General features: G+C 45.0%; 2 protein-coding genes across 2 annotated transcripts in view; one reads left to right on the top strand and one right to left on the bottom strand.

The window, feature by feature from the left end:
- NT5DC2 (5'-nucleotidase domain containing 2) overlaps positions 1–15,689 on the bottom strand; it is a 29,303-nt gene extending 13,614 nt beyond the window's left edge. The window contains exons 1-5 of the mRNA XM_075713670.1: positions 15,407–15,689; positions 7,522–7,706; positions 6,644–6,718; positions 4,614–4,669; positions 2,773–2,866 (exon numbers count right to left, since the gene is read on the bottom strand). Coding sequence (XP_075569785.1) covers positions 2,773–2,866; positions 4,614–4,669; positions 6,644–6,718; positions 7,522–7,706; positions 15,407–15,689 — 693 coding nt within the window. The remainder of the gene's footprint in view (positions 1–2,772; positions 2,867–4,613; positions 4,670–6,643; positions 6,719–7,521; positions 7,707–15,406) is intronic.
- Positions 15,690–16,158: 469 nt separating this feature from the next.
- UQCC5 (ubiquinol-cytochrome c reductase complex assembly factor 5) lies at positions 16,159–18,672 on the top strand. The gene is made up of 3 exons (XM_075714306.1): positions 16,159–16,191; positions 16,524–16,693; positions 18,180–18,672. Exons 2-3 carry the CDS (start codon positions 16,543–16,545, stop codon positions 18,245–18,247), a joined length of 219 nt encoding a protein of 72 aa, XP_075570421.1. The 5' UTR covers positions 16,159–16,191; positions 16,524–16,542; the 3' UTR covers positions 18,248–18,672.
- The last annotated feature ends 2,094 nt before the right edge of the window (positions 18,673–20,766 follow it).

The raw sequence follows: 20,766 nt of genomic DNA, 5'->3' as shown, positions 1-20,766 counted from the left end.
ATCCAGTTGCATCATGCCTGTGCATGTGAGCTTTGAGCAATCCACGACTCACAGCCATGAAGTTGCAACTGTCTAGATAATACTGGTCCACATCAGAAGGCATTTATTATAGCTACGTGAAAGACAGACATGAAAGCAGCATCTTAAAGATCACAGAAGGTACACATGGCGGAAGCTGACAGAGGGCGCATGCTGCCTAATGACAAACACGTGCCACTGGCATGTCAGGATGTAACAACAGTAACATCTGCCATTTAGTCTGGTCTTATAAGGGTAGAATAAGAGACTAGCCCTCTGTGTGCAGCGCTATCTAAAGGCAATATCGGGACACATAAATTGGGGTGAAGAAAGAAGATGCATAAGGGCAAAGGAATAACAAACAGCATTTTGCCTGAGGTCTGTTACCAAAAAATGCTGCGATCAAAAGCTGTGTTGGTGTGCTGAGGGTTATACAATTTCTATCCATCCATTCAGCACAGGACAACTTGACCTACAGCAGAAGGGAACACAAAGAATGCTCTCTGGTTTGGACCACATACTGCACACCGTGGTGCTGCTTAGCAATGAATCCTTTCAACAGATTTTTGTCCATTTTGATGTGTGGTTGCTAAGGGAACATTTCTCCCACTAGCAAAACCAAACTTTCCTGAAAACACCCCCCACCTTTTTGTCCTGTTCAGGGATTCTGGGAAAGAAGCAAGAGGGACACAGACAGGCAGTTCCTACTGAAATCAGTAGGTATGGGATTTAGCAGAGTGCAGCAGAGCAACGACCTGTCCCACCAAGACCTGAAGCATAGAAGACACAGTTAAATGTTCAATGTTAACAGCAAAGACTTATCTTGTAGGTAGTCGACTCTTGATTTTCTTTTTGTGCCTCATGCCATCATCCTACAAGGCAAGCCCAGCTCCACCCCCCTCCCTTTAGTGGCCTCAGCTTCCTTACAGCAGACATATTAACACAAGTCAGAATGAAAACTGGACCACAGTTTTAGAAAGAACGCTACAGACGTTTTTTCCACAACACCCAGAAGTTTCCCACCTTCATTATAGGCCAGCACTAGTCCTACCAGCAAAAGCCACACTAGTTGCATTGCCTAACCCCAGGCAAGATTTGTGCCTACCTACTGCAGGTGCTGGGATGCTGGTAGCTGTCCACACGCTCTTGCCAACAGAGGATCAAGAAAATCCTTAAGGGAGAATATTTACACACTTCAGCTACATCAGTCCCACTTGTCTTATGCCTTGCTGCCTGGAATCACTGACCTGGCAGACCTTCCTGTTACCCATACAGGTAGCAACATCAGCATGGCAGACTAAGGAAGACAAAATCAAAGACTCCTGCTAAAGCCTCACTCCACACCAATTGCACTGCACCTGCTCACACCAGCAGTCATCTTAACCCAGATGCTTTCCCACTAATGTGTTAGCAGTGCAGGTTGAGCAGACATTGCTGGATGCAAATGTCATTAGTTGTATATACTTTTGTTCTCTTTGGGATCCACCTATAAGTTTACAGAGTTCATTACATTATTAGGAGAGAAGATTCACCTCTTCGCAAAGAATAAGCTGCCATCCCTACTTCTGTGGCCAAATGTTGTATCAAATTTTTCAATGCTAACTACAGGAAAGGAGAAAACACCTGGTACATACAAAGCAGCACAGAAAGACAACCTGGGCATGAGCACCTGATCCTACAAAAGGCCACAGCTCAAAGCAGATTTCATGTTTACAATTATTTAAAAAGAAAGGTGACACCATCTCAAGTTTGCCAGGAGTGAGGAGAGTTGCACAGCAAGTTGCACAACTAATTGACTGCAGTTTACAGACACATATCAAATGCTAAACAGAAACATCCAATTTCAAAGCTGAAAACATTCAGCTATAAACAGAGTATATACTTACCCAGAAAGCAACCACCCAGATTAATTGTTCCCAAGAGAGAGCGAAATCAAAAAGTGACCTTGCTGGAGACTTCACACAGCAGACTCAAAGGGGTGTTACCAGAGGAAGCCTCCCCTTCTCCTTCCAGCTTCCCCTAAGCAACTGAACTAACAAAGGGCAAGAAACAAAGCAGTTCTGGAGGGAAAGGGATGTGAACAGCCCTCCTTGCCCACTGCACCACACTAGACACTTGAGGAAGAAAAATCTCTCCCAGCTTCCTCTGGTTCAGGCAACCAAAGGATTTCTACCGCTCCTATGGACAGAATTTCAGTCCTTTACTGTGACAGTAAGCTTTTCTGCCTAAAAAAACCCACAACCCAACACTCATGGATGCAAACCCTATGAATAAGATCCACTGAGTAGGTCTGAAGAGGTGTAGAGGGGGATCCCTTTCATGAAGGGAAAAAACCCCTACCCAAAGCCAAAGAGAGAAAGGCATTGGAAACACCCTGCTGCCACACACACATACCCCCTCCCACACAATTCACTGCAAACACCATCACTGCAGGCTGCCCTGGTAGCTTGGGAGCTAGAGTTGGCCAAGGAACAAGGAGGGAACATCTCCCTATCAGTCTCCAGAGCCATTCAGCTCTAGGCCAATAGCCCTGGTGTTTAGGAATGCTTTGCAGATGCCTTTCACATGCTAAACTGCTAAATAACCTCTAGGGCAAATTCCCACTAGAACAAAAACACACACTGCAGCTCACTAGGGACTGAGCCTCTCTGAGTCCAAGGGAGGCTGCAGTCATTTACATGCTCACACAATTCACTCTGTTTTCCTAGCTGTTAAAAGAGCTGCTGCATCATAGCAGTAAAGGACTTAAAATACCTTGCCATAGAAGTCACTCATCTGGTACAGGGGGATGTGCTGCGTACCACCGTAGAGTTCAATTACCTCTTCATCAGGCACTGGTTTGAGCCCTCTAGACACAAGACAACAGAAATAGTTTGTCAATAATCACCAGTCTGCAGAGCTACAAACTGCAGAGAAAGAGAAGATGGGACAAACAGGATCCTTTCTAAAACTCACAAATTTCTCTTGCACAAAAGAGATAGCCAGAGAGCCTGACAGCTCCATGGTTTAAGATTCACATAAATCTTTCCCCGAGACATTCTTCAGATACCTTGTTTGCTCCTTCAAGTTAATTGAGGGGCTTTATCCACATTCCAGCAGAGTTCAGACAGAGGCTTCTCTCTGTATGCTGTTAATCTGCTGATGGGACTGCCCCACCAAATCGGTCCCACGACCTGACTTTGGCAGCACTAGGTAACTTGTAGGTTTGGAGAGGTTGCTTCCATGAGGTATATCACCATTAAATGCAAAGGTGTAGGAAACGAGCTTTCTGAAAATGAGGTTTCCTTCCTGTTCAGTTTTCCTAAGCAAAACAAGTTCTTCACTAAGACCATTCAACAGAGATCACTGGTTTTCCCCAAAACACTGTAATACGGCTATGAACTGTACTGTTCGTGAACATCAGGTTATCTGACTGCTGCAGGTTTTGCCTCTGGCACAATTTTTGATGGCTGTTTACTCAAGTAGTCAGCAACTGTCCCTTTCTCCCTTCCTATTGAATCCTGGTACTCCCTCTGAGAAGTTAAAAGTTGCCTCAGTAGTGCTCAAAAGCAAAGAATAGTTTAGGAAAAGGACACTTCAAGAAGGATAGTTACAAACGGATAATAGGGAAAAAAAGTTTAAATGTGTTTTAGATAAAAATTTCTTTATGAAGCTGAAGTGAAATATGGCGCAGTACCAACCCCTCCTTCCCACCCCCCCAAAAGCTAGCACTCAAAGAAGCCAATTCTCTCTGATTATGAAACTCCCTTCTTAATATTCTTAGAGTGTTTACTGTAACTGAAGCTTAATAGCAAAAGGGCAGAGTTCAAGGAAAAAAAAAACATTGGCTTTCATGCTCAGGAAATACAACACAGATTTACAGGAGCTTTGCTACCGCTATCTATGAATTACTACTTCTTACACATCAACCCCACTCCACTTTGAGGCAAAGTTTTCTCCCAGGCTCCAGTCTCACAACTTTTTGGAGAAAAGTTTGCTCTGCCCTGTTTCAGCCACTTATTCCAAAGCACACCCAGCTCTCCTTGGAGAACAACAGAAGAGAGTGAAAAACAGGACAACCTAGGCCTTAAACTGAGCCCAGATTCTGATGCATCATTACTTTATTGACACGTCTGCACTGCTTTAAGATTTTATTTGCACATCCAGATCACTCTCCTATTAGCTTTGTGACAAGGCACAGCAGACCACTGCTGGGATATGCTCCTGCCTGGAGAAGACAGGACCGTATGTGGACCATACACAGAGGAGTCCTTTCCTAGTTGCACTGTTTGGTCACAGATGTTAACCCAGATATGTTGTAGCTGCAACTCAGACATCACGCAGAGTACGTGACCAGATGTGTCATTAACCATTACAAAAAGCTCCAGGTCTTCCCACCCACACTTGGCTTGAAATGCTTGAGAAAAATAACTGCCTGCAATTATATGCCAGGTAAGCATTTGAAGCAAGCGCAAACAGGATAAGCCAGATCAGACTGTGCTCTGCTCAAAAAAAAAAAAAAACAAACCCCATATGCCATGAACATACACTCAGATTTTAATAATCCACGTTTGCACATATGGGCATTTAGAAAATTATTTTCAGAACTGACAGACCTATATGCCGTGCCCAGCTGGACATAATGGAAAGCATCAATCTTCATCAGAAGACTCTGTGATAAGGGATAGATACGTGCTGTTAGAAGCAGGTAGGTTTACACTGAAACCTTATTTAAGTTTCAAGTTCCACACAAATGACATTTAGAAAATAAAATTCAATATCAACATCCCACATCTACGTACTTTAAGCTGCACTTACTCCCCAGCCACTTTTACACATGCTTACTGCGTAAGTCACATACTGTGACTTTTTATTGGTGTCTCTGGCAAAAGGCTATCTTTCTATGAGCCAAAATACCACTGTCTGTTATACTCCAAAGTTAGTGGACAGGGATGAAGTTGAAAAACAGAAGGAACAATGTTTCTGTGACTTAGACAGTTTCTTGTTATCTCCATTCCAAAAGCACACACATTCCAAAGGAGCTTTGTGTGCACAAGAGATCTATTTCTCCTCACATTTATCTTAAGCAGAACTAAGTGGGCAAGTTTTGGTTTAGAGAGCAGCTGCGCCCAGTCATTTTCTTTACACGAGCTCTCCCCTCCACCACTTCTTCCCCTCCCCAATAGACACTGAAGCAAAGGTGTTCATGAGCACACCAGGCTGGTAACATTAGAGCTTTCTTTGCATTTCTTGTATCAGATTCCCCTGTTCATGAGTCATCCCTTCTCCATCCATCATTCTGAAGCTGTAACACACGTTTTCAGGGCACGGAAAGCAGCCTTGCGCTAAACCCACATCGCTCTGCAACTCGAATAAGGACACAGCATCAAATTATTTGTGCTGTTTCTACCATGGTGAAAGGTAATTGATTCCACAGAGCATTCACAACCTTCAGGCACCTTTTTTTTTTTTTTTAAAAATCACAATACCGTATCAGTGCAGCTTGTTACACCGTGGGCAGACCTCCCACTAGTTTGTGAGGAGTGCAGGCAAATACACTCGAAGATTTACTTAAAGATTTACTTAGACGGGCAGTACTGAGTTTTTCATGTGTTTTGCAAACTCTGATCCTGGGAAAAGAGAGTTCTCACCTTCTACTCACTCAAAGGGAGCTTTGCTTGGCTAGGCTAGTTGCCTCTGTGTTCCTCTGATATGTCAGCCAGAGATTTAAACAGAGAAAGAAAGTTCAGTTTCTCACAGATCTACTTTTTACTTTGTAAAGTCAAAGGCATGAGTGGTCTGCTGCCATGCTGTCACCTCAGTTAGGGCAACAGACACAGGAAAATTCTATATAGTTTTTTTTCTTCATTCTCTTTTTTTTTCCGCTGCTGGAGAACACCACACACACTCCAGCCTGTACTGCCTGTTTCCCTGAATTTGCTCAAAACTCAGCATAAGAAAAGCTACTACAGTGAAGCAATTTTCTCTGCTGTGCTCTCACCTGACTGCCTGGCTGCAGCAGCCACCATTACATCACTAGGCATCAGGCTTTCAGGGAATCCGTCCAAAGTACTGAAAAGGGTTAAGGCTAATGCTTGCACTTTGCTTGCCTGTGCTTCTAGGAAGCATGCATCTCAAGTAGCTTGGATCTTTTTCCAAGCAGTCCTATTATTCGGGGTGGGGGGTGGGGAAGGCTTCCTAAAGCATTGTCCTGACAAGTCATTTCTATTATTAGAGTAATAGAATATAATAATGCATCTGCTCCTGGCAAGTACTTGTAGATGCAGGATTGAGGTTTGTTGTTCAAATTTCCTGAAAGACAGAAATGATCACACAAACAAGCTGAGTTTTCTATTAATTAGCTTGTGGAATTAACTGACCTTTAAATTGGCAAGGCTGTTTACCAGAGGTCTTTGCTAGAATGTCCCATTCTGCTAGAGGCTATGCAAACACAAAAGACATCTTTCCCTTGGAAGGTTTATAAGCAAGAAGAACCCACGCTATGAAAAGCACAGCCATCTGGACTATATATTTCACTGATAGTTTGGTGATCGATGTTACTGTAAGGAATGACAGGAAGTATTTCCACTAAAAACATAACACAATGGAAGACAAAGCCCAGGAGACTGAACTTTGTACAGCTTACCTTTTGTACATCATAGTGAAGTCCACGTATGGCAAACCCTGGAATGTAGTCATACTTCCCAAGCCCTTCTGGATACTGGGAAGACAGACAGTGACATCATTAGGGGCATAAGCATCGGGTTATCAACAAAATAATTTCATCTGCTGAGCTGTCTTAGTCCTACTAGTCGTCTCACCCCAGGCATAAACTGACCAAGGAACAGGGGCACTTAATTTTGCCCCTTCAACAAAGAAAGTGGATGAATGGAGAAAGACATAAAGAATCAGGATCCCCAAAACTAGTTTCTCTCATGTAAGGGACACTAGTGAAAACATAGCAGATTCACTCTGGCAGCGAGGACACTTGTAGTAAGCTCCATTTGATGCCTATATTTGGCAAAGCAATGGCACTGCAGAGCCCCTCTAAAAAGAAAGGCATGACAAGAAGAAAATGCAGACTAGTCACTTACTGCAAACAGGGTGTCCGTTATTGGACATGCTATACAACATCATCCAGATTGACTTGCACATACATGTCAAGTCCTGTACGGCTTCAAAGTTGGCTCACGGTTCATGTTTATCCACTATGTGTACCTCAAACCAGCAATTCTGTAGGCATTATTTCCATAGTTAGGTAACACAGACCAGACCTTTCTAGACTAAGGTTCCTGCTCCACATTTATAAAACCTCAGGAATGCAGAGCATGGTAAATTGTCTCAAAGGAAATGAATTCCACAAACAGACAAAACTTTCTGCAATCAAAGATTGTGAAACATGAAATTTATCTCAATAAAATAAGCCATTGACATGTGCACTATGCGGCATTTTGCAAGCATGTCTGGGGTGTCGCAAGGACAGCGGTAAGCTTAATTGAGTGGAAATTCTTAGCACATCATTACCTTGAATTGTTCTATTAGGATGTCTCTGGCAGTGTTGAAAATCATAGAGTGTAGTAAATTAGAATACTGTGCTAATGTGTAATCGTAGTCAAAGCCATATATCTCGACATCTCCCAGGCTGATCTCGTTGTTAGCGTAGATAGCGGCCGGGTTGAGGAGATTGCAGACTCCTGGTGGAAGGAGATCTAAGAGAAGGGAAAGGGGAGAGGTTAGAGAAACTGAGAGGATCACTGAAATTTCAACTTTTGATTCTGGACCTGACACCAGCTGGAAGTACCTCACTGCAGCAGAAGAGAAGCACAGCGCTGCTGTTGAAGACTGCTGCCCTTAACCCACTCAAATAATTCTCCCTGTGAAAAAGCACACTGTGAAACCTCTGGCTGTGTCTGGTGATGGTGCTAACCACTTTCACAGTAAGAAGACTGGCCTTTTGTGTCAGGAAGCTGCAAAACAATGTCCTCTGGTCTCTGGCCTACATGAAACAAAGCAGACCTGAGATTTTGAAGTGTCAAATTTCTAGCTCACAGCAGCTGCATTTTCAACAGGCTCACCAACGTGAAAAGTAGCTGCAACGTATCACCAGAAAAACATGTGCCCCCCACTTAAAACTTGAGCAAGACAAACAGGCTAACTCTCCTCTTTGAGAAATCTAGATTACTTCAATTTAGAAACTTTGAGGTTTGCCTTCTGGCATTTTTTGTTTCTCACAGAAGCAGCCAGACTTCACAAAGCAATCCTGCAGGTACCGTTAGGTTTTTTGGGTTGTTTTTTTTTTTTTTGTTATTAATGGGCAGGATAAAACAAGGTTTTGTACAAACACCAACAAAATGTAAAAACCCCACATTAAGCTATGCTCTTGGAGCACGTAATGCTGACAGCAACGAGGTATCTGCTTTTCTCTGATAAAGAGCTGTGGAAACAGCTCAGTCCTTGTGTGTGGTTTGTCACTTCAAAACAGGGTTACTGTTCAAGACGCTTGTGAATAACACTTTGCTCCCCAGACCACTGGGAAAATGGGGGTTAAGTGACCTAGCAGCTGAACTACCAGTATATCCTTTTTGAGAGCTAGTCTAGAAAGTGGGGAGCTTTAGCTGCACTACAATGGGAGAGACAGGAACAGACCCCTCCCCAGGCCTCCCGCTCCACGAGAGCTGTCCATTGCAAGATGAGAACGAGCAGTAAAAATAGTTCCCTGTAGTAGGTTGCCTAGTCACATCCACACTGGGGGACAGAGAGGGGAAGGAGACATTTCCTCCTCCCTCAAAGATGGGCAATTTTCCTTTGAATCCCTTTGAACAATAGGAAAAGTGCAGACATTTTCCAGATCCTACACAGCATCAGCAGGTAGGATTTTTTTTTTCCCCTTCCTACCTTAACTTTTGACTTTTAGCAAGAACCCTTGTGCCAGTTCTTTAGTGCTTCCTTGCTATAAACCCAACTTTCATCTGAATCTAGAACAAAAAAAAATATTATTAGAGAGAGATACCAGCCATTCCCAATAAAGGCTTTGTCTGGAATGGTTACAGAATTTAGATAAAAGCCCAAAGTACATTTGTGAGTACCAATCCAAAGAGGTGAACAAAGAAACAGAGGATTCAGATATATCATAACATTTATTTTTCAGGGGAGAGACACTTTACAAAACATACCCATCCCTCTCTCCTAATTCACTTTCCTTTGGCCTTCAAATGCATTTCACCAGATCAACCAGAGAAGAATTACTAGAAAAGAAAGCAGTATTTTAAGGTAGGAGGGCTAACTTACTGGCTGCACAGCAAGAACAAGAGCCCTCTTTCAGTGACTCTGCTGGTGGCAAAGTTCCTGGAAGAGGATGAAGAGGGTGGATGCAATCAGAGTACTTTCCATTGGGATTTTAAAAGATGAGAAATGTAAATAGGATTCAGATGATCACAACTTTCATCCTCTCATCATAAATACTCTCTGCACCATAAATAAACAGAGCTCCACTTCCTGTCCTCACCTGCAGATAACTTGTGGGAACATCTTTTTCTAAGCATACACTGGCATTTGCAGGGTGTTATTTTTCTTCCTCACAAGGAATATGGCACAAGCCTAATCACATCACAGTGCAAATATGCAGTGCTTTCCTCTCCTAATGAATGCACTTTTTTTTTTTTTTTTAATGACAAATGCATCCCCCTTGCTGCTACCGTATCCCTACGGAGAGGTCAAGCTCTTCCAACATTCACCATTTGCTAACAGACTTATGACAACACATTTTGATAGTCTGAGAGCAGCACAAAACACCATTGCCTGAACCCCATCTCTCCTTTCACAAAACAGATGAGACACATCTAGATTCAATAACATACGCCAGCCACAACTTTTGCAAAAATACAATCAGGAAAAGCTAAGGGAGCAGTATGATTTTGTAACAAGTAAAGGGTAGTCAGATTTGCCAGGTGAATTGCTAAGCAAGTCTTATCTCTGATCAGAAGCATAAGCATTAACTGTGCCACACATTATGATTTATGAAGTATATTTAGACCCATTGGATGAAGTCATACTCCTCCCTGCCAGCCTCAAACATAGCCTCTCTGCTGTCCTCTGAGCCTGCCCAGCTCATTTTACCCCACTCAGACATTTTGTCACTAACTTACATAGCATGTTCTCTCTTACTGACAGAGATGAAAGATACATACACTAGCCAAAACGCTTTATCACCACTGCCTCACACACAATGTATTCCCTACACACACTTCCTGCAGCACCACACATCTACTTGCTGTGTTTCCTATCACACATCATCGTCACCAAACCAAACTTGCAGCAGCTTGCTGACAGCTTGCTCTTTCCACGCCACTATAATCCATCTTAAATTTACAGTAGTTTCAAAGTCACTGATCTCCTAGAGATAAGGAAAAAGCTCTGGGTTTCAGTCCAGAGACTCATGCTGCACATTTGGCTCAGTGTAAACGTCCATTTGCAGCATCCTCCTCAATAGAGGAGTTTGTGTCAGTCTCCTCTTCATGCTCACGCAGTCTCTCCGCAGGTTCAAACTACATCAGGGAAGAGACAGAAACTGGGAGCACATGCAAGATCGGTTTCAATACGAGAGCTTACTGAGCCAGGTTTCAAGAAGTTTGGGTTTTTGGTTGGTTTGGTTGGGTTTTTTGTGGTGTTGGTTTGGTTTTTTTCTTTTAAAAAGATAATCACCTGGGTGGTTACAAATTCCGAGTGCTTAATTAAGTCCTGGGCTGCAGACTTGGGTGCTGCTGCTCTGCTGACATTCAGCACATAATCTGCCAGGGATCTTTGCCTCAGTTTGCATGGCAATTGTGGAGTCACAACAAACAGCTGACACCCTCCCTCCAGAAGCCCGTGAAGATGCCATTTTTCAAGAATGATAGCTTTTGCTTTTCCTCTGCCAAGACACCGAAACAGATTGTGGGACAGATATGACAATTTACAGCAAGAAAAAAAAAAAAAAGTTAAAACCAGTTTTGGTTATTTAAAAAGAATGATAATCCCAACTACTCTTCCCATCTGGGTCCTAACTGGAAAGGGAGACAATATCACACTTAGTCACTGCCTACTCAGCACTTCACCCAGGAAGTATGATCTAAGGGAGAACCGGCGTGTGTACGTCTGAGGACAGTGGGGAAAAAACAGCTCTTGCAATAGATACAAACCCCTGGAATCTGCATACTTGCACAATTTGCTCCGGTTTGCAACTCTGACGGTTGCGTCTGCATATCCATGGTATATGATGAAACTCAGCAACAAAGGCAGACCACAAGAAAGCGTGTTTGATTTCATGCATTTTTCACACCTGGGTGTAAATGCAAGGTAAGCACACATGATCTCCTGCATTTTACTGCTATGAGGCCCTGAACAGCTGCTTAAATCAGAGTATCTTCATAACAGCGTAAGTGCCTCTTCCCAGGTAATAGCCCACGTTGTTAGAAAGCAATAACACTCAATCCCCAACATGACAGCAGGGATGGAAACAAAAGCAGGTAATTAACTGTGAGCAACGGTTAGAAATGCCGAGACACCATATGGCCCCTTCTGATGTGAAAAACGGTCCGGTCAGGAGGTGCCCAGCATGTCCTGTGCTCTTCTGAGCTCCTGGCGGTACCAACAACATCACACAGGAAATGCTCCTTTTCTCTCAGCCTCAGATCCAGCATATTAGTGAAGAATAATACATAAAAAAAAGGCAGCTTACACCCATCTCACACCCTTTGTACTCCCAGAAGTCCAACACAGCAGACATCTGTGCTAACTCCTTTGTAAGACTAGCGTGGAAAAGAGTGATACTGAAAAGCAGATGGCCTCCATCCTCCACGTTCTTCATGAATCAGAAAGTTCCCTTTCCTCACACTGACTTGCTTTCTAAAGACAAACTGCAAGTTTTTCCTCCCTTCCAAGTACCTCTTTATCCTTTTGAAGTGTGTTTCGTACCATTTCACAGCAATTCCTGCAAAGCACTCTGCCCAGCTGAAGTAAATGCCTCTAACAAAATGGTAGGGAGAGGCAAATATTACTTAAAGAACATTAAATGACAGAGGAACCATGTTAAAAGAGTGCTGAAAATTACTCTGGAGCATAGTCTTGAATTTATGCCATTATGCCTAAATATTTTGGGAATTCTCACCAATGAAATTACACAAACTAAAAGCAGTATTAAAAAATACCACTTCATTCCAAAACAACCTTTTTTATATACACAAAGGCACTAGACAAATGCTGGTATAACAGTTCTTCACAAGAAAAAATCTTTATATTTAGGAAAGCAGAATTTGGAAGTTAACATAACTAGTCACACTTCCAGTTCTGGCTGCGAATCGCCATTTTCAGTCCCAGCTCAATCTGTAGATGCCGCAACTCACGAAATGTGCACACTCCCTAAGAGATTTGCAGGGCATTTATTATCATAGCACTAGACTCGTTTTCTGGTTTGGCAAAGAGTGAGGCCCTTAAATCTTTGTGCCTGCTTGAGATTAGCAACACAAGCAGAATCAAAATGTGCTGGATTGCAAAAACCACCTGTGCACCACACTGGAATCACCAATGCAATGATCACACAGGGGTGTTGCCTTCTCTCCCACTTCCAAACACAATGGGCACATGTTGCTGTGTCTTGCATTATTTAGATGCAAAGGTATCTCTTCATCCACACACACTAAAAAGAGCAAGGACTACCTCTGAGCTACATCCTCAGTGTTATCAATGCCTAACCAAGTTCTTGTTACCTGCAAACTTGTCTCTGTTCTCAGTAGTTCTCATGTTTAGCCACACTCGAGCTTGTCATGCAGAGGCAAGAAGTTAATAGTTATTTTAAAGGTTCCTTAGGAAAGCTGATTTACTGTAGCTACATTTACAAGTTTGAAAGATCTAGGAAAAAACATACACATTTATTTACAGCCAAATCCTCACTTGCTTGCCAGTTCCATTGAGTTTCAGAATTAGATGTTTCCTAGAGTGCAGGACTTCAGACACTGCTTACTAAGAGAGTGTATCAGCCTTCCTTGACACTTCAGATTCCATCAAACCAAAACACAGCAAGTCTTGCTCAATGCCACCCCTCTGACAAATGCAATTATACTTCTCCTTTTGGCAGAGGGAAAAAACCCCACATTAAGTGGAAGCAGTAGCCTCAAATTCTTACAGGTAATGAAACGTCGTTTTTATCACCACACCCAAGCCTGGCAGAACACAGATGTGTTTCTACAAAGTTGAGAACTTTTGGTGCCTGGGCTCTAGCCACCAAACCAGTACCACCACTCAGCTTTACTACACAGAAGCTCTCGTCCTATACATCCTGTCCTGTCCAACTTTGTCAGCATTTACCACTGGAATCCCCTCTGTGCAAAGATGCAACATGGCTGTATAAATCAGGTCCTAAGCAAGGGATGGTTTGAAAACACATAATAAATTCTCCTGGCAGAGACCCCTCTCCAAAACCAACAGCAATAACTGACAGTATAGGACAAAGGACTCCACAAAGGTGGAGTTTCAGAGGAGGGAGAAGATGGCACCACAGGAGTCTTCTCAAACTCAATGCTGATGAGTACTGAGATGTGATGGTGTTTTCAAAATCCGTAACACAACCACAGACATTCACTTTCACATCAGTTAGAAATCAAGAACAAAGGGACAGACTGATGCCATATTTTGCACAAGTCAGTTTAGTCATCAAAGCAACAATTAAAACCAACTTGGACCAACTCTGCTTATGCCTCTTCTTGACAAGACTTGAACAACAGCAGAGTCTTGAAATTTTCGTTTGGGGAGCTACTCTTTCAACAAACAAGGGCCTTATTATTTAACATGTCTAATAGTTACCTGAAGGTTTGTGAAGAGTCTGCTCTGTAACACATGGGCTACTCCACCTAACTTAATTTTGCATTTAATCCTGCTGATTAGTTCTCCATCTCCAGTAACAACTAGTGTAACTATGTGAATACAAACTTCACAATCTGTCACATAGTAAAATGAGCATTTTCCCAAGAGACCATGACACAGCCTATTAACATATGTTCATTTACGGTTTCAATACCATTATGGAAAAGGAAAAAAATGCCTTTGAGGACATTAAGGTCCAAACACCATTATGAGTCTTGCAAGTTGGAATTTCTTTCAAGCAGTGGGGCTAAAACCACAACTCATTCTTGGAGCAGGGACTTAACATGAAGCTACTGTCCTCTGTCAGCACCCTGTACTGCCTTCAGCAGCTCAGGCAAAGGAGCTCACATGCTGCAAAAGCTGGAATGCAGCAGGCCAAGCACCCAACGGATCAGCAGCCAATTCCTTTACATTTGTGCATCATGAAGGGCTTTAGATTTTATGCCAAATCTTGTGTACTGGAAGGTGGGGGAGGAAGGAATAACAGAACTTGCCAATCTCAGAACAGCGAGACAGTTCTTCCAGATGCCTACGGCTGGCTGCCGTCCTTCTCCAAACCCTTAGATAAACAAAAGCTAACGGAAAGCTATTTAACAGCAGACGCGAAGTCACACTTCCTAGCTCTCTACAGAGAGAAGTCTTACCTTCAGCATTCCAAGAATCAAGAAACCCGCAGGAAAAAGTTCCCTGCCCTTATGCCATGAAGCTATTCTTTCACATTTTTAGGAGAGTTTAATACAGTGGCGATCTGCTGCCAAAAAGACCACAATCCTGTTTTATGCATAGACAGATTTGGTGAGTGGCATGAGTTTTCTCCTCACTTAGCATGATGTCAACATACCTGACAGAGCCAGAAAGCTTTTTGGTCAGAGGAGCAAAAATGTGCACACACACATGAGTAAAAAGTGTTTTGCATCTGTAACACAAACTGAACTCCGGATCAGGAGACATCCTAGCAGCTGTAGAATCAGTCTTCTCCATGGTCACCCTTGTGCCAATGCTGAATTACAAGTTGGACCCTGGACTCCTCACCACACCAGTCAACATGACTATTTGTCCTAGTCTAACCACCTCTCTGTATGCCAACCCACGGCAAGTCAGAGAAAAATGCAACAAGACCTTCATTTAGACCATTCGCCATGACGGTATCCATGTTAGGGCGGCCAGTTGTGAAGAACCCACATACTCTGCATGTCCTGAAACGCTGAGACCAGCTGAGGGAAGCCCAGGATGGGGAGAGGAAGACCAGGGCCAGATTTCAACAGAAATAAAACCATCCCAGAGGGCCCCGGGTGATGGAGGCGTGCAGATGGCATTGCCAGGGAGAAGGCTTCTAACCCCGGCCAGCTGCACAGCAACGGGCACATCCCCAGTTCTGCAGCGCGGGGGAAGGCACCAAGATGCAAAGAGAGAAAAATGGGAGGGAAAAAAAAAAAAAAAAAAAAAAAAAAAAAAGGAAAAAGCCCAGGCCCGGCAGGACGTGGCAGTCCCAGCGCCCGGAGGCGGCCCTTACCGTAGACCAGCTTTTTCATCTCGTGGTACCTGGCCCACAAGTAGGTCTTGGTGTCGGCTCCCTCGGCCGGGAGGGGCTGGCTGCCCGCGGCGGGGCCGGGCTCGGCGCCGCGCCGGGCTCTGCCGGGGGCCGCCGGGTGGTGGTCTCTGGGCTGCCCGTGGCCGCCGTCCCCGGGGCAGTGGCTGGCTTTGGGGCGGCAGCTCTGGCAGGAGACGGCCACGGCGAGGAGCCGGGGGGCCGCGCCGCTGCCCCTCCTCAGCGCCGCCATGCCCAGCGCCGCCATGGTCCTGCCAGACGCTGCAGCCGCGGGGCAGCCTGCGCACGGCCGGGGCTGGCTCGGCTCGGCTCGGCTCGGCTCGGCTCGGCTCCGCTCCGCTCCGCTCCGCTCCGCTCCGCTCCGCTCCGCTCCCCGCCGTCCCGGCCCCGGCCCGCGGCGGCACACGCCGGGTGGCCAATCCCCGCCGCCCAGTGCGAGGGGGCCGGGCCGCGTCCCGCCCCGCCCCGCCCCGCCCCGCCGAGAAGGGCCAGGGGGGCGGCGCTCAGCGGCCGCCCGCGGAGGAGGGCTAAGGGCGGCGGGGCCACGGGCAGGCTCCGCTCGCCGCGCTCCGGCCCCTCAGGCGGGAGTGGCGGGGGCGGCCGGCGGTGGAGGGGGTGTCCCTCACTGCAGCCCCGCCCCGCCCCCTCCGGCCAATCAGGCGAGGCGAGCCGCCCCGGGCGCGGTCACGTGGGTGAGGATCACGTCCTTCCGTTCGGCTGCTTCCAGGGCTCGGGAGCCCGCGCTGGAGGTGAGGGGCGCGCGGCAGGCGCTGCGCTGATTGGCTGCGCGCTCCCGCCGGGCCGGGGCGGAGGAGGGGGCGGAGGAGGGGGCGGAGGGGCTGCCATGGCCGCCCGCCATGGCTGGGGGGCACACGGACACACACACACGCACGAAGCTGGGCCCGGGCGGCCCGCTCCTCGTTTCCCCGCCAGCGTAACGGGGAGGACGGGCGACTGCGGCCCTCCCGCAGCGGGCTTGGCCTCTCGGTCGGGGTTTGACCGCGAGGCGCGGGGGGCCGTTGTCCGTCCTGTTCCGCCCCTCACACGCCTCCCTGTTTTTTTCCCTTGTGAACTGCTGAAGGCGCCGATCCCTCCCGGTCATGCTGGTGAGCAAGAGGGTGAAGCGCCTCTTGCAGCTGGTGCCTGGGAAGCAGCGCCTCGGCGTTTACAGGTTCCTGCCCTTCTTCTTCCTCCTCGGGGGAGCGATGGAGTGGTTCATGATTAACGTCCGCATTGGCAAGGAGACCTTTTGTAAGTGAGGGCTGCCCGCAGCGGCTGATCCCCGGCGGGGGGCGGCAGGAGGGGCCCGCTCCCCGCCGTGTCATGGCGGCCCCGCTCCCACCGGGGCCGTGGGCCACAGCACCTGCTAGCGGGGAACGCGGCGGAGGCGGCTCCCCTGAGCAAGGATTTGGCAGGGTCTGGGGGTGGGGTGCTCACCTGGGGGACTTTAAAGATAATCAGCAAGTCAGCCACTTCCCTCTTTAGTGCAGGATATGATGCTCCAGATTCTGCCTCCCTGGCAGAAGACACTGGGCAGAAACAAACAAAAAACTCCTGGGTTTAGAATACTAAATTAGATTTTTTTTTTTTTTAACATTGAAGAAGACTCACCAGGGTTGTCAGAATTTAAGTGTAGATGTGGGTTCCTCTGAAATGCGAATGTTTTTAATTGAAAAAGAAGTTTGAAAATGAGTCATGAGAACTTAGCTAACGGCACTTAGTTTCTGGAAGTTAAAGCATTTAATGTGGCATTCTTCCCTTTAAGAAACCTTGCTAGAATGTTTTGTGTACTTCAGAAAAAAGATCAGCTTTACTGTATATGAGAATATTCTCATTTTCACAGGAAATCTAGTTGAGTCTCCTGCACAATAAAACAGTTGGATACAATTTCTGTAGCTGATGAACTCACTGCAAACAAACCTGCTTCTTTGCTCAACTTCTGAAGGCTTGGGTTGGTTGTGTTTTTTCAGTTTAATGTTTGAGGCATACCTGTATAGTAATAAAGCCAGGTTAGAAACTAAAGCACAATATCTATGTAGCAGCCGTTATATTTCAGCTTGAGCCTTATCTTCCTAAAAAAAAAAAAAAAAAGCTATGGCTAAATACTGTATTACAGTAATAATAATTGTGCAGTTCAGCCTTATTACTCCTCCATGATCCATGCAAAGTGACAATGTACAAGACAACCTCTTTTTTCTGTCACTGAGAGATTTTATTTGGTGATGGATATTTAGGTGTGATCAGGGTAAGGGGAGGCAGGAAGAACAACTAGGAAGACTATGAAGGTGGGTATATTCCTGTGTTTTGTTTATTTAAAAGAAAAAAAAAAAAGCAAGCTAAAATACTGAAGCCATGCTGGCAGTCCTCAGACATTGACTTTCTGCCTATAATTTAATTTCCCTTTGGCTTCAGCTAGCTTGGGCATTTGTATTTTTAATTACCCTCATGGGAAAGTAGACAAGAAATGACTGTATCACAGTGGAAACTTAGTTTTCCTATAAAAACATTTAATCAGGACTGATGGGAAGAACTTTAGCCTGGATGGGAGGGAGACCACAAGCTACTTTTAAGTGGTAATAAGGATTTGTGTTGGTTTGAATTTTCAGTTGACTGTCAGTCAGTGTCTGCAAGAGAAAATTAGATTGAAAAGTTTAAAAAAAGATGACGAAGTTTCATACATTTAATACTACCTTGCACTTGGAAAACGCTAATATAAAAAAAAATCTTTTTCTGGCAGATGATGTTTACCGTAGGAAACGATCTGAAAGACAGTACGAGGCAAGGATGGAAAAAAATGAGTTTTAGCTGAAACGTTTCAAGGGGAAGGTCCTGAATGCTTCAACTGTATTAATACCAAAAAAGCATTACTGCCACATTGATGGCGGGGGGAAGATTTTGTCTCTACAAGATGAACTGTAATCCATGAGTTTGTGTAATACACTCTCAGATGGTTTTGGCAGTTTTATTCTTCTTCCATCTACTTCATATCTTTAATGTCTTGTATTTAAGCCAAATACAACAGCTAAGAAGTTCATTGTGTTTAGGCCTCTGCCACTTATTTAATGTTTGTTTAGTACTTTGAAATAAACTAAACTGAGTAAACAGTCTGGCTACAGCTTTGCTTTGCTTGATTAGACACCATTCTTGTGACAAGACCAACAGGGAAAGGTTACATACTGCATACATAGTATCTCAGCACAACGAAAACAGTAATTTTTAGTTAGTTTCCTTTGTACCAAGAGAAACTGCTCTGGCATCTGATTTGTTTTCTTTCCAATGTGGCATAATTTTAACTAGATAAAAAGAGGACAGACTTACTGCTCAGTGTTTACTCAGCCCACACTGTTTGGAAAGTCATCCGTGCATTCAGGCTCCACTGCCTACAAGTGCTGTAAAACTCACTGTTGCTACTCTAACAATGAGTTGAGCTGAGGGCTTTGGGGGAAAAAAAAGTCTTGATGCATTTACCTGGAACAGGCACAAGTTCAGAGGAGTGTGCAACGGCAGTCTTAGCAAACCTGAATTCTGTTTGCAGGACTCCTGTCTCCCCAGAGAAGGAAAACAGACCTAACTGCTATATCCCAGACAGCTCTTACTCCTTAACAGTGGCACTAGCTCTGGGGTGCGTGGAAACTTGTCAGTGACTACACATTAGGGTGACTGGTGCAGTATTGTCAGTGAGGATTGTATATTAATGCAATTGTTTTATTTCTGATGGTATGTGTATGTGCTGAGGGTTCCACAAAGAAGCCAATTCTTAAGATCAGCCTAAAAACAAACCCAAGGGAGTTCATATACTACACGCATTCCTGCTCTAACTCCTAATAGCCTTTTTCCACAGAAGTAAGCTGTCATCAACTAAAGAGACAATAGCTGGTTTTGAGATGTTATGGTGCAGGTACTCAACTTGCAAACAGAGAGTAACCACTGTACTTTGTGTTGTGTCTTCCGAGGACTTGATCTGAAGGACTAGTGCTACTTGTGTTTTCAGGAGATAAAAAAAACTGACATAATTAAAGATGTGACTGTGCTGCTGCATATCTTGACTGGACAGCACATTAATTACTTGAGGAAAGCCTCTATTTCAGAAGTAGTAAGAACCTAGATTTTGACTTTGGTTCCAAGCTAGAGCCCAAGCTCAAAAATTCATGCACAAGCTTCTTTTTGCAGTCACAGATCATCGCACTTCAGTAATTCTGACCATACATGAATACATGAAAGAATAAAGCATTAATAAAAAGACAGATTTTGAAAACTGCAGAGCTTTAGCTCCATCTGCCTTTACTTCTTGAGCCTTTCGGAACTCTCTTGTGCTTGGTTTCGGTAGAACAAATAAGTTTTTCAATATCTTTGCTTTTTTAAGGAAGAGCCCTGTGCCCTAGTTACTTCTGGTGTGAAAACTTCCTGTGGCTTCCCTTAAGCACTCCTGTAACAGTAGCAGAGTGTTTCACAAACATCAGTGAGTCAAGGCCCAATTTTTCACTTCAGAGCTCTTGCTTATTTTGCAGCACTGTTTCCCATTTGCAGCTGAGAGCACCAGGCATGTCTCGAAGATATCTTGGGTGTCTCCAGCTAGGTAAACAGAAAGCGAGACAGGCTGCAGTCGCTCAAAAGAAGTCTGGTGTCAGGGAGTTCTGTGTCACTGGTCTTTGTGACCAGCGCAGGAATAAAATCCTCCTCCAAGTTGGCATTGTACCATTTCAGGCAACACAGATCTGTTATGACAGAAGATGAAGCTTGACATTTAGAAATCTGAACTGTATTCTTCATTCCACAATGTGTTTGCTAGTGCTGATCCTTCTGCATTCTTTGATTTTGCCAGTCTCTCACTAACGCTGAAAATAAAGAGTAGCTGGAAGGCCCCAGTGCCCAGCCCATTCCAGTACCGAGCACACCTGGGGATTTAGTATCAACTTAAGTCTACACCTAATCTTCAACAACCAAAGTCTTCATTTGGTTTCTCAGTTTTATCCCTGCTGACTCCTAGTTCTGTGCTCTTTGCCTTCCCAGCAATCTCTTTCCCACCTTCTTTCTGGTCCTCCATCACCCTGTTTCTTTCCCATCCTCCAGCTTCGCCCCCATCTGTCTGCTGTGGTGGTGGACAATGGGGAGGAAGCAAGAACACTCCTTTGGCTCGGAGCTCAGGCCAGCACTGGCAACACACCACTGCTGCTGTTATGCACTGCGGGAGCAAGCCAGGAGCACAGCTTTCATTTTAAGCGCTGCTGAGCCCCTGCCAGTTCTGGGGTTGAGCACGTTCATTCCTTCTTCAGGGAGTTCATCTGGTGTCAGCCCAGAACACAGCTTGGCATCTACGAACAGCA

Source organism: Pelecanus crispus, chromosome 7, assembly GCF_030463565.1.
Source record: "Pelecanus crispus isolate bPelCri1 chromosome 7, bPelCri1.pri, whole genome shotgun sequence".
Lineage (NCBI taxonomy): Eukaryota > Metazoa > Chordata > Aves > Pelecaniformes > Pelecanidae > Pelecanus > Pelecanus crispus.
This window is presented reverse-complemented; position numbering and strand designations above follow the sequence as displayed.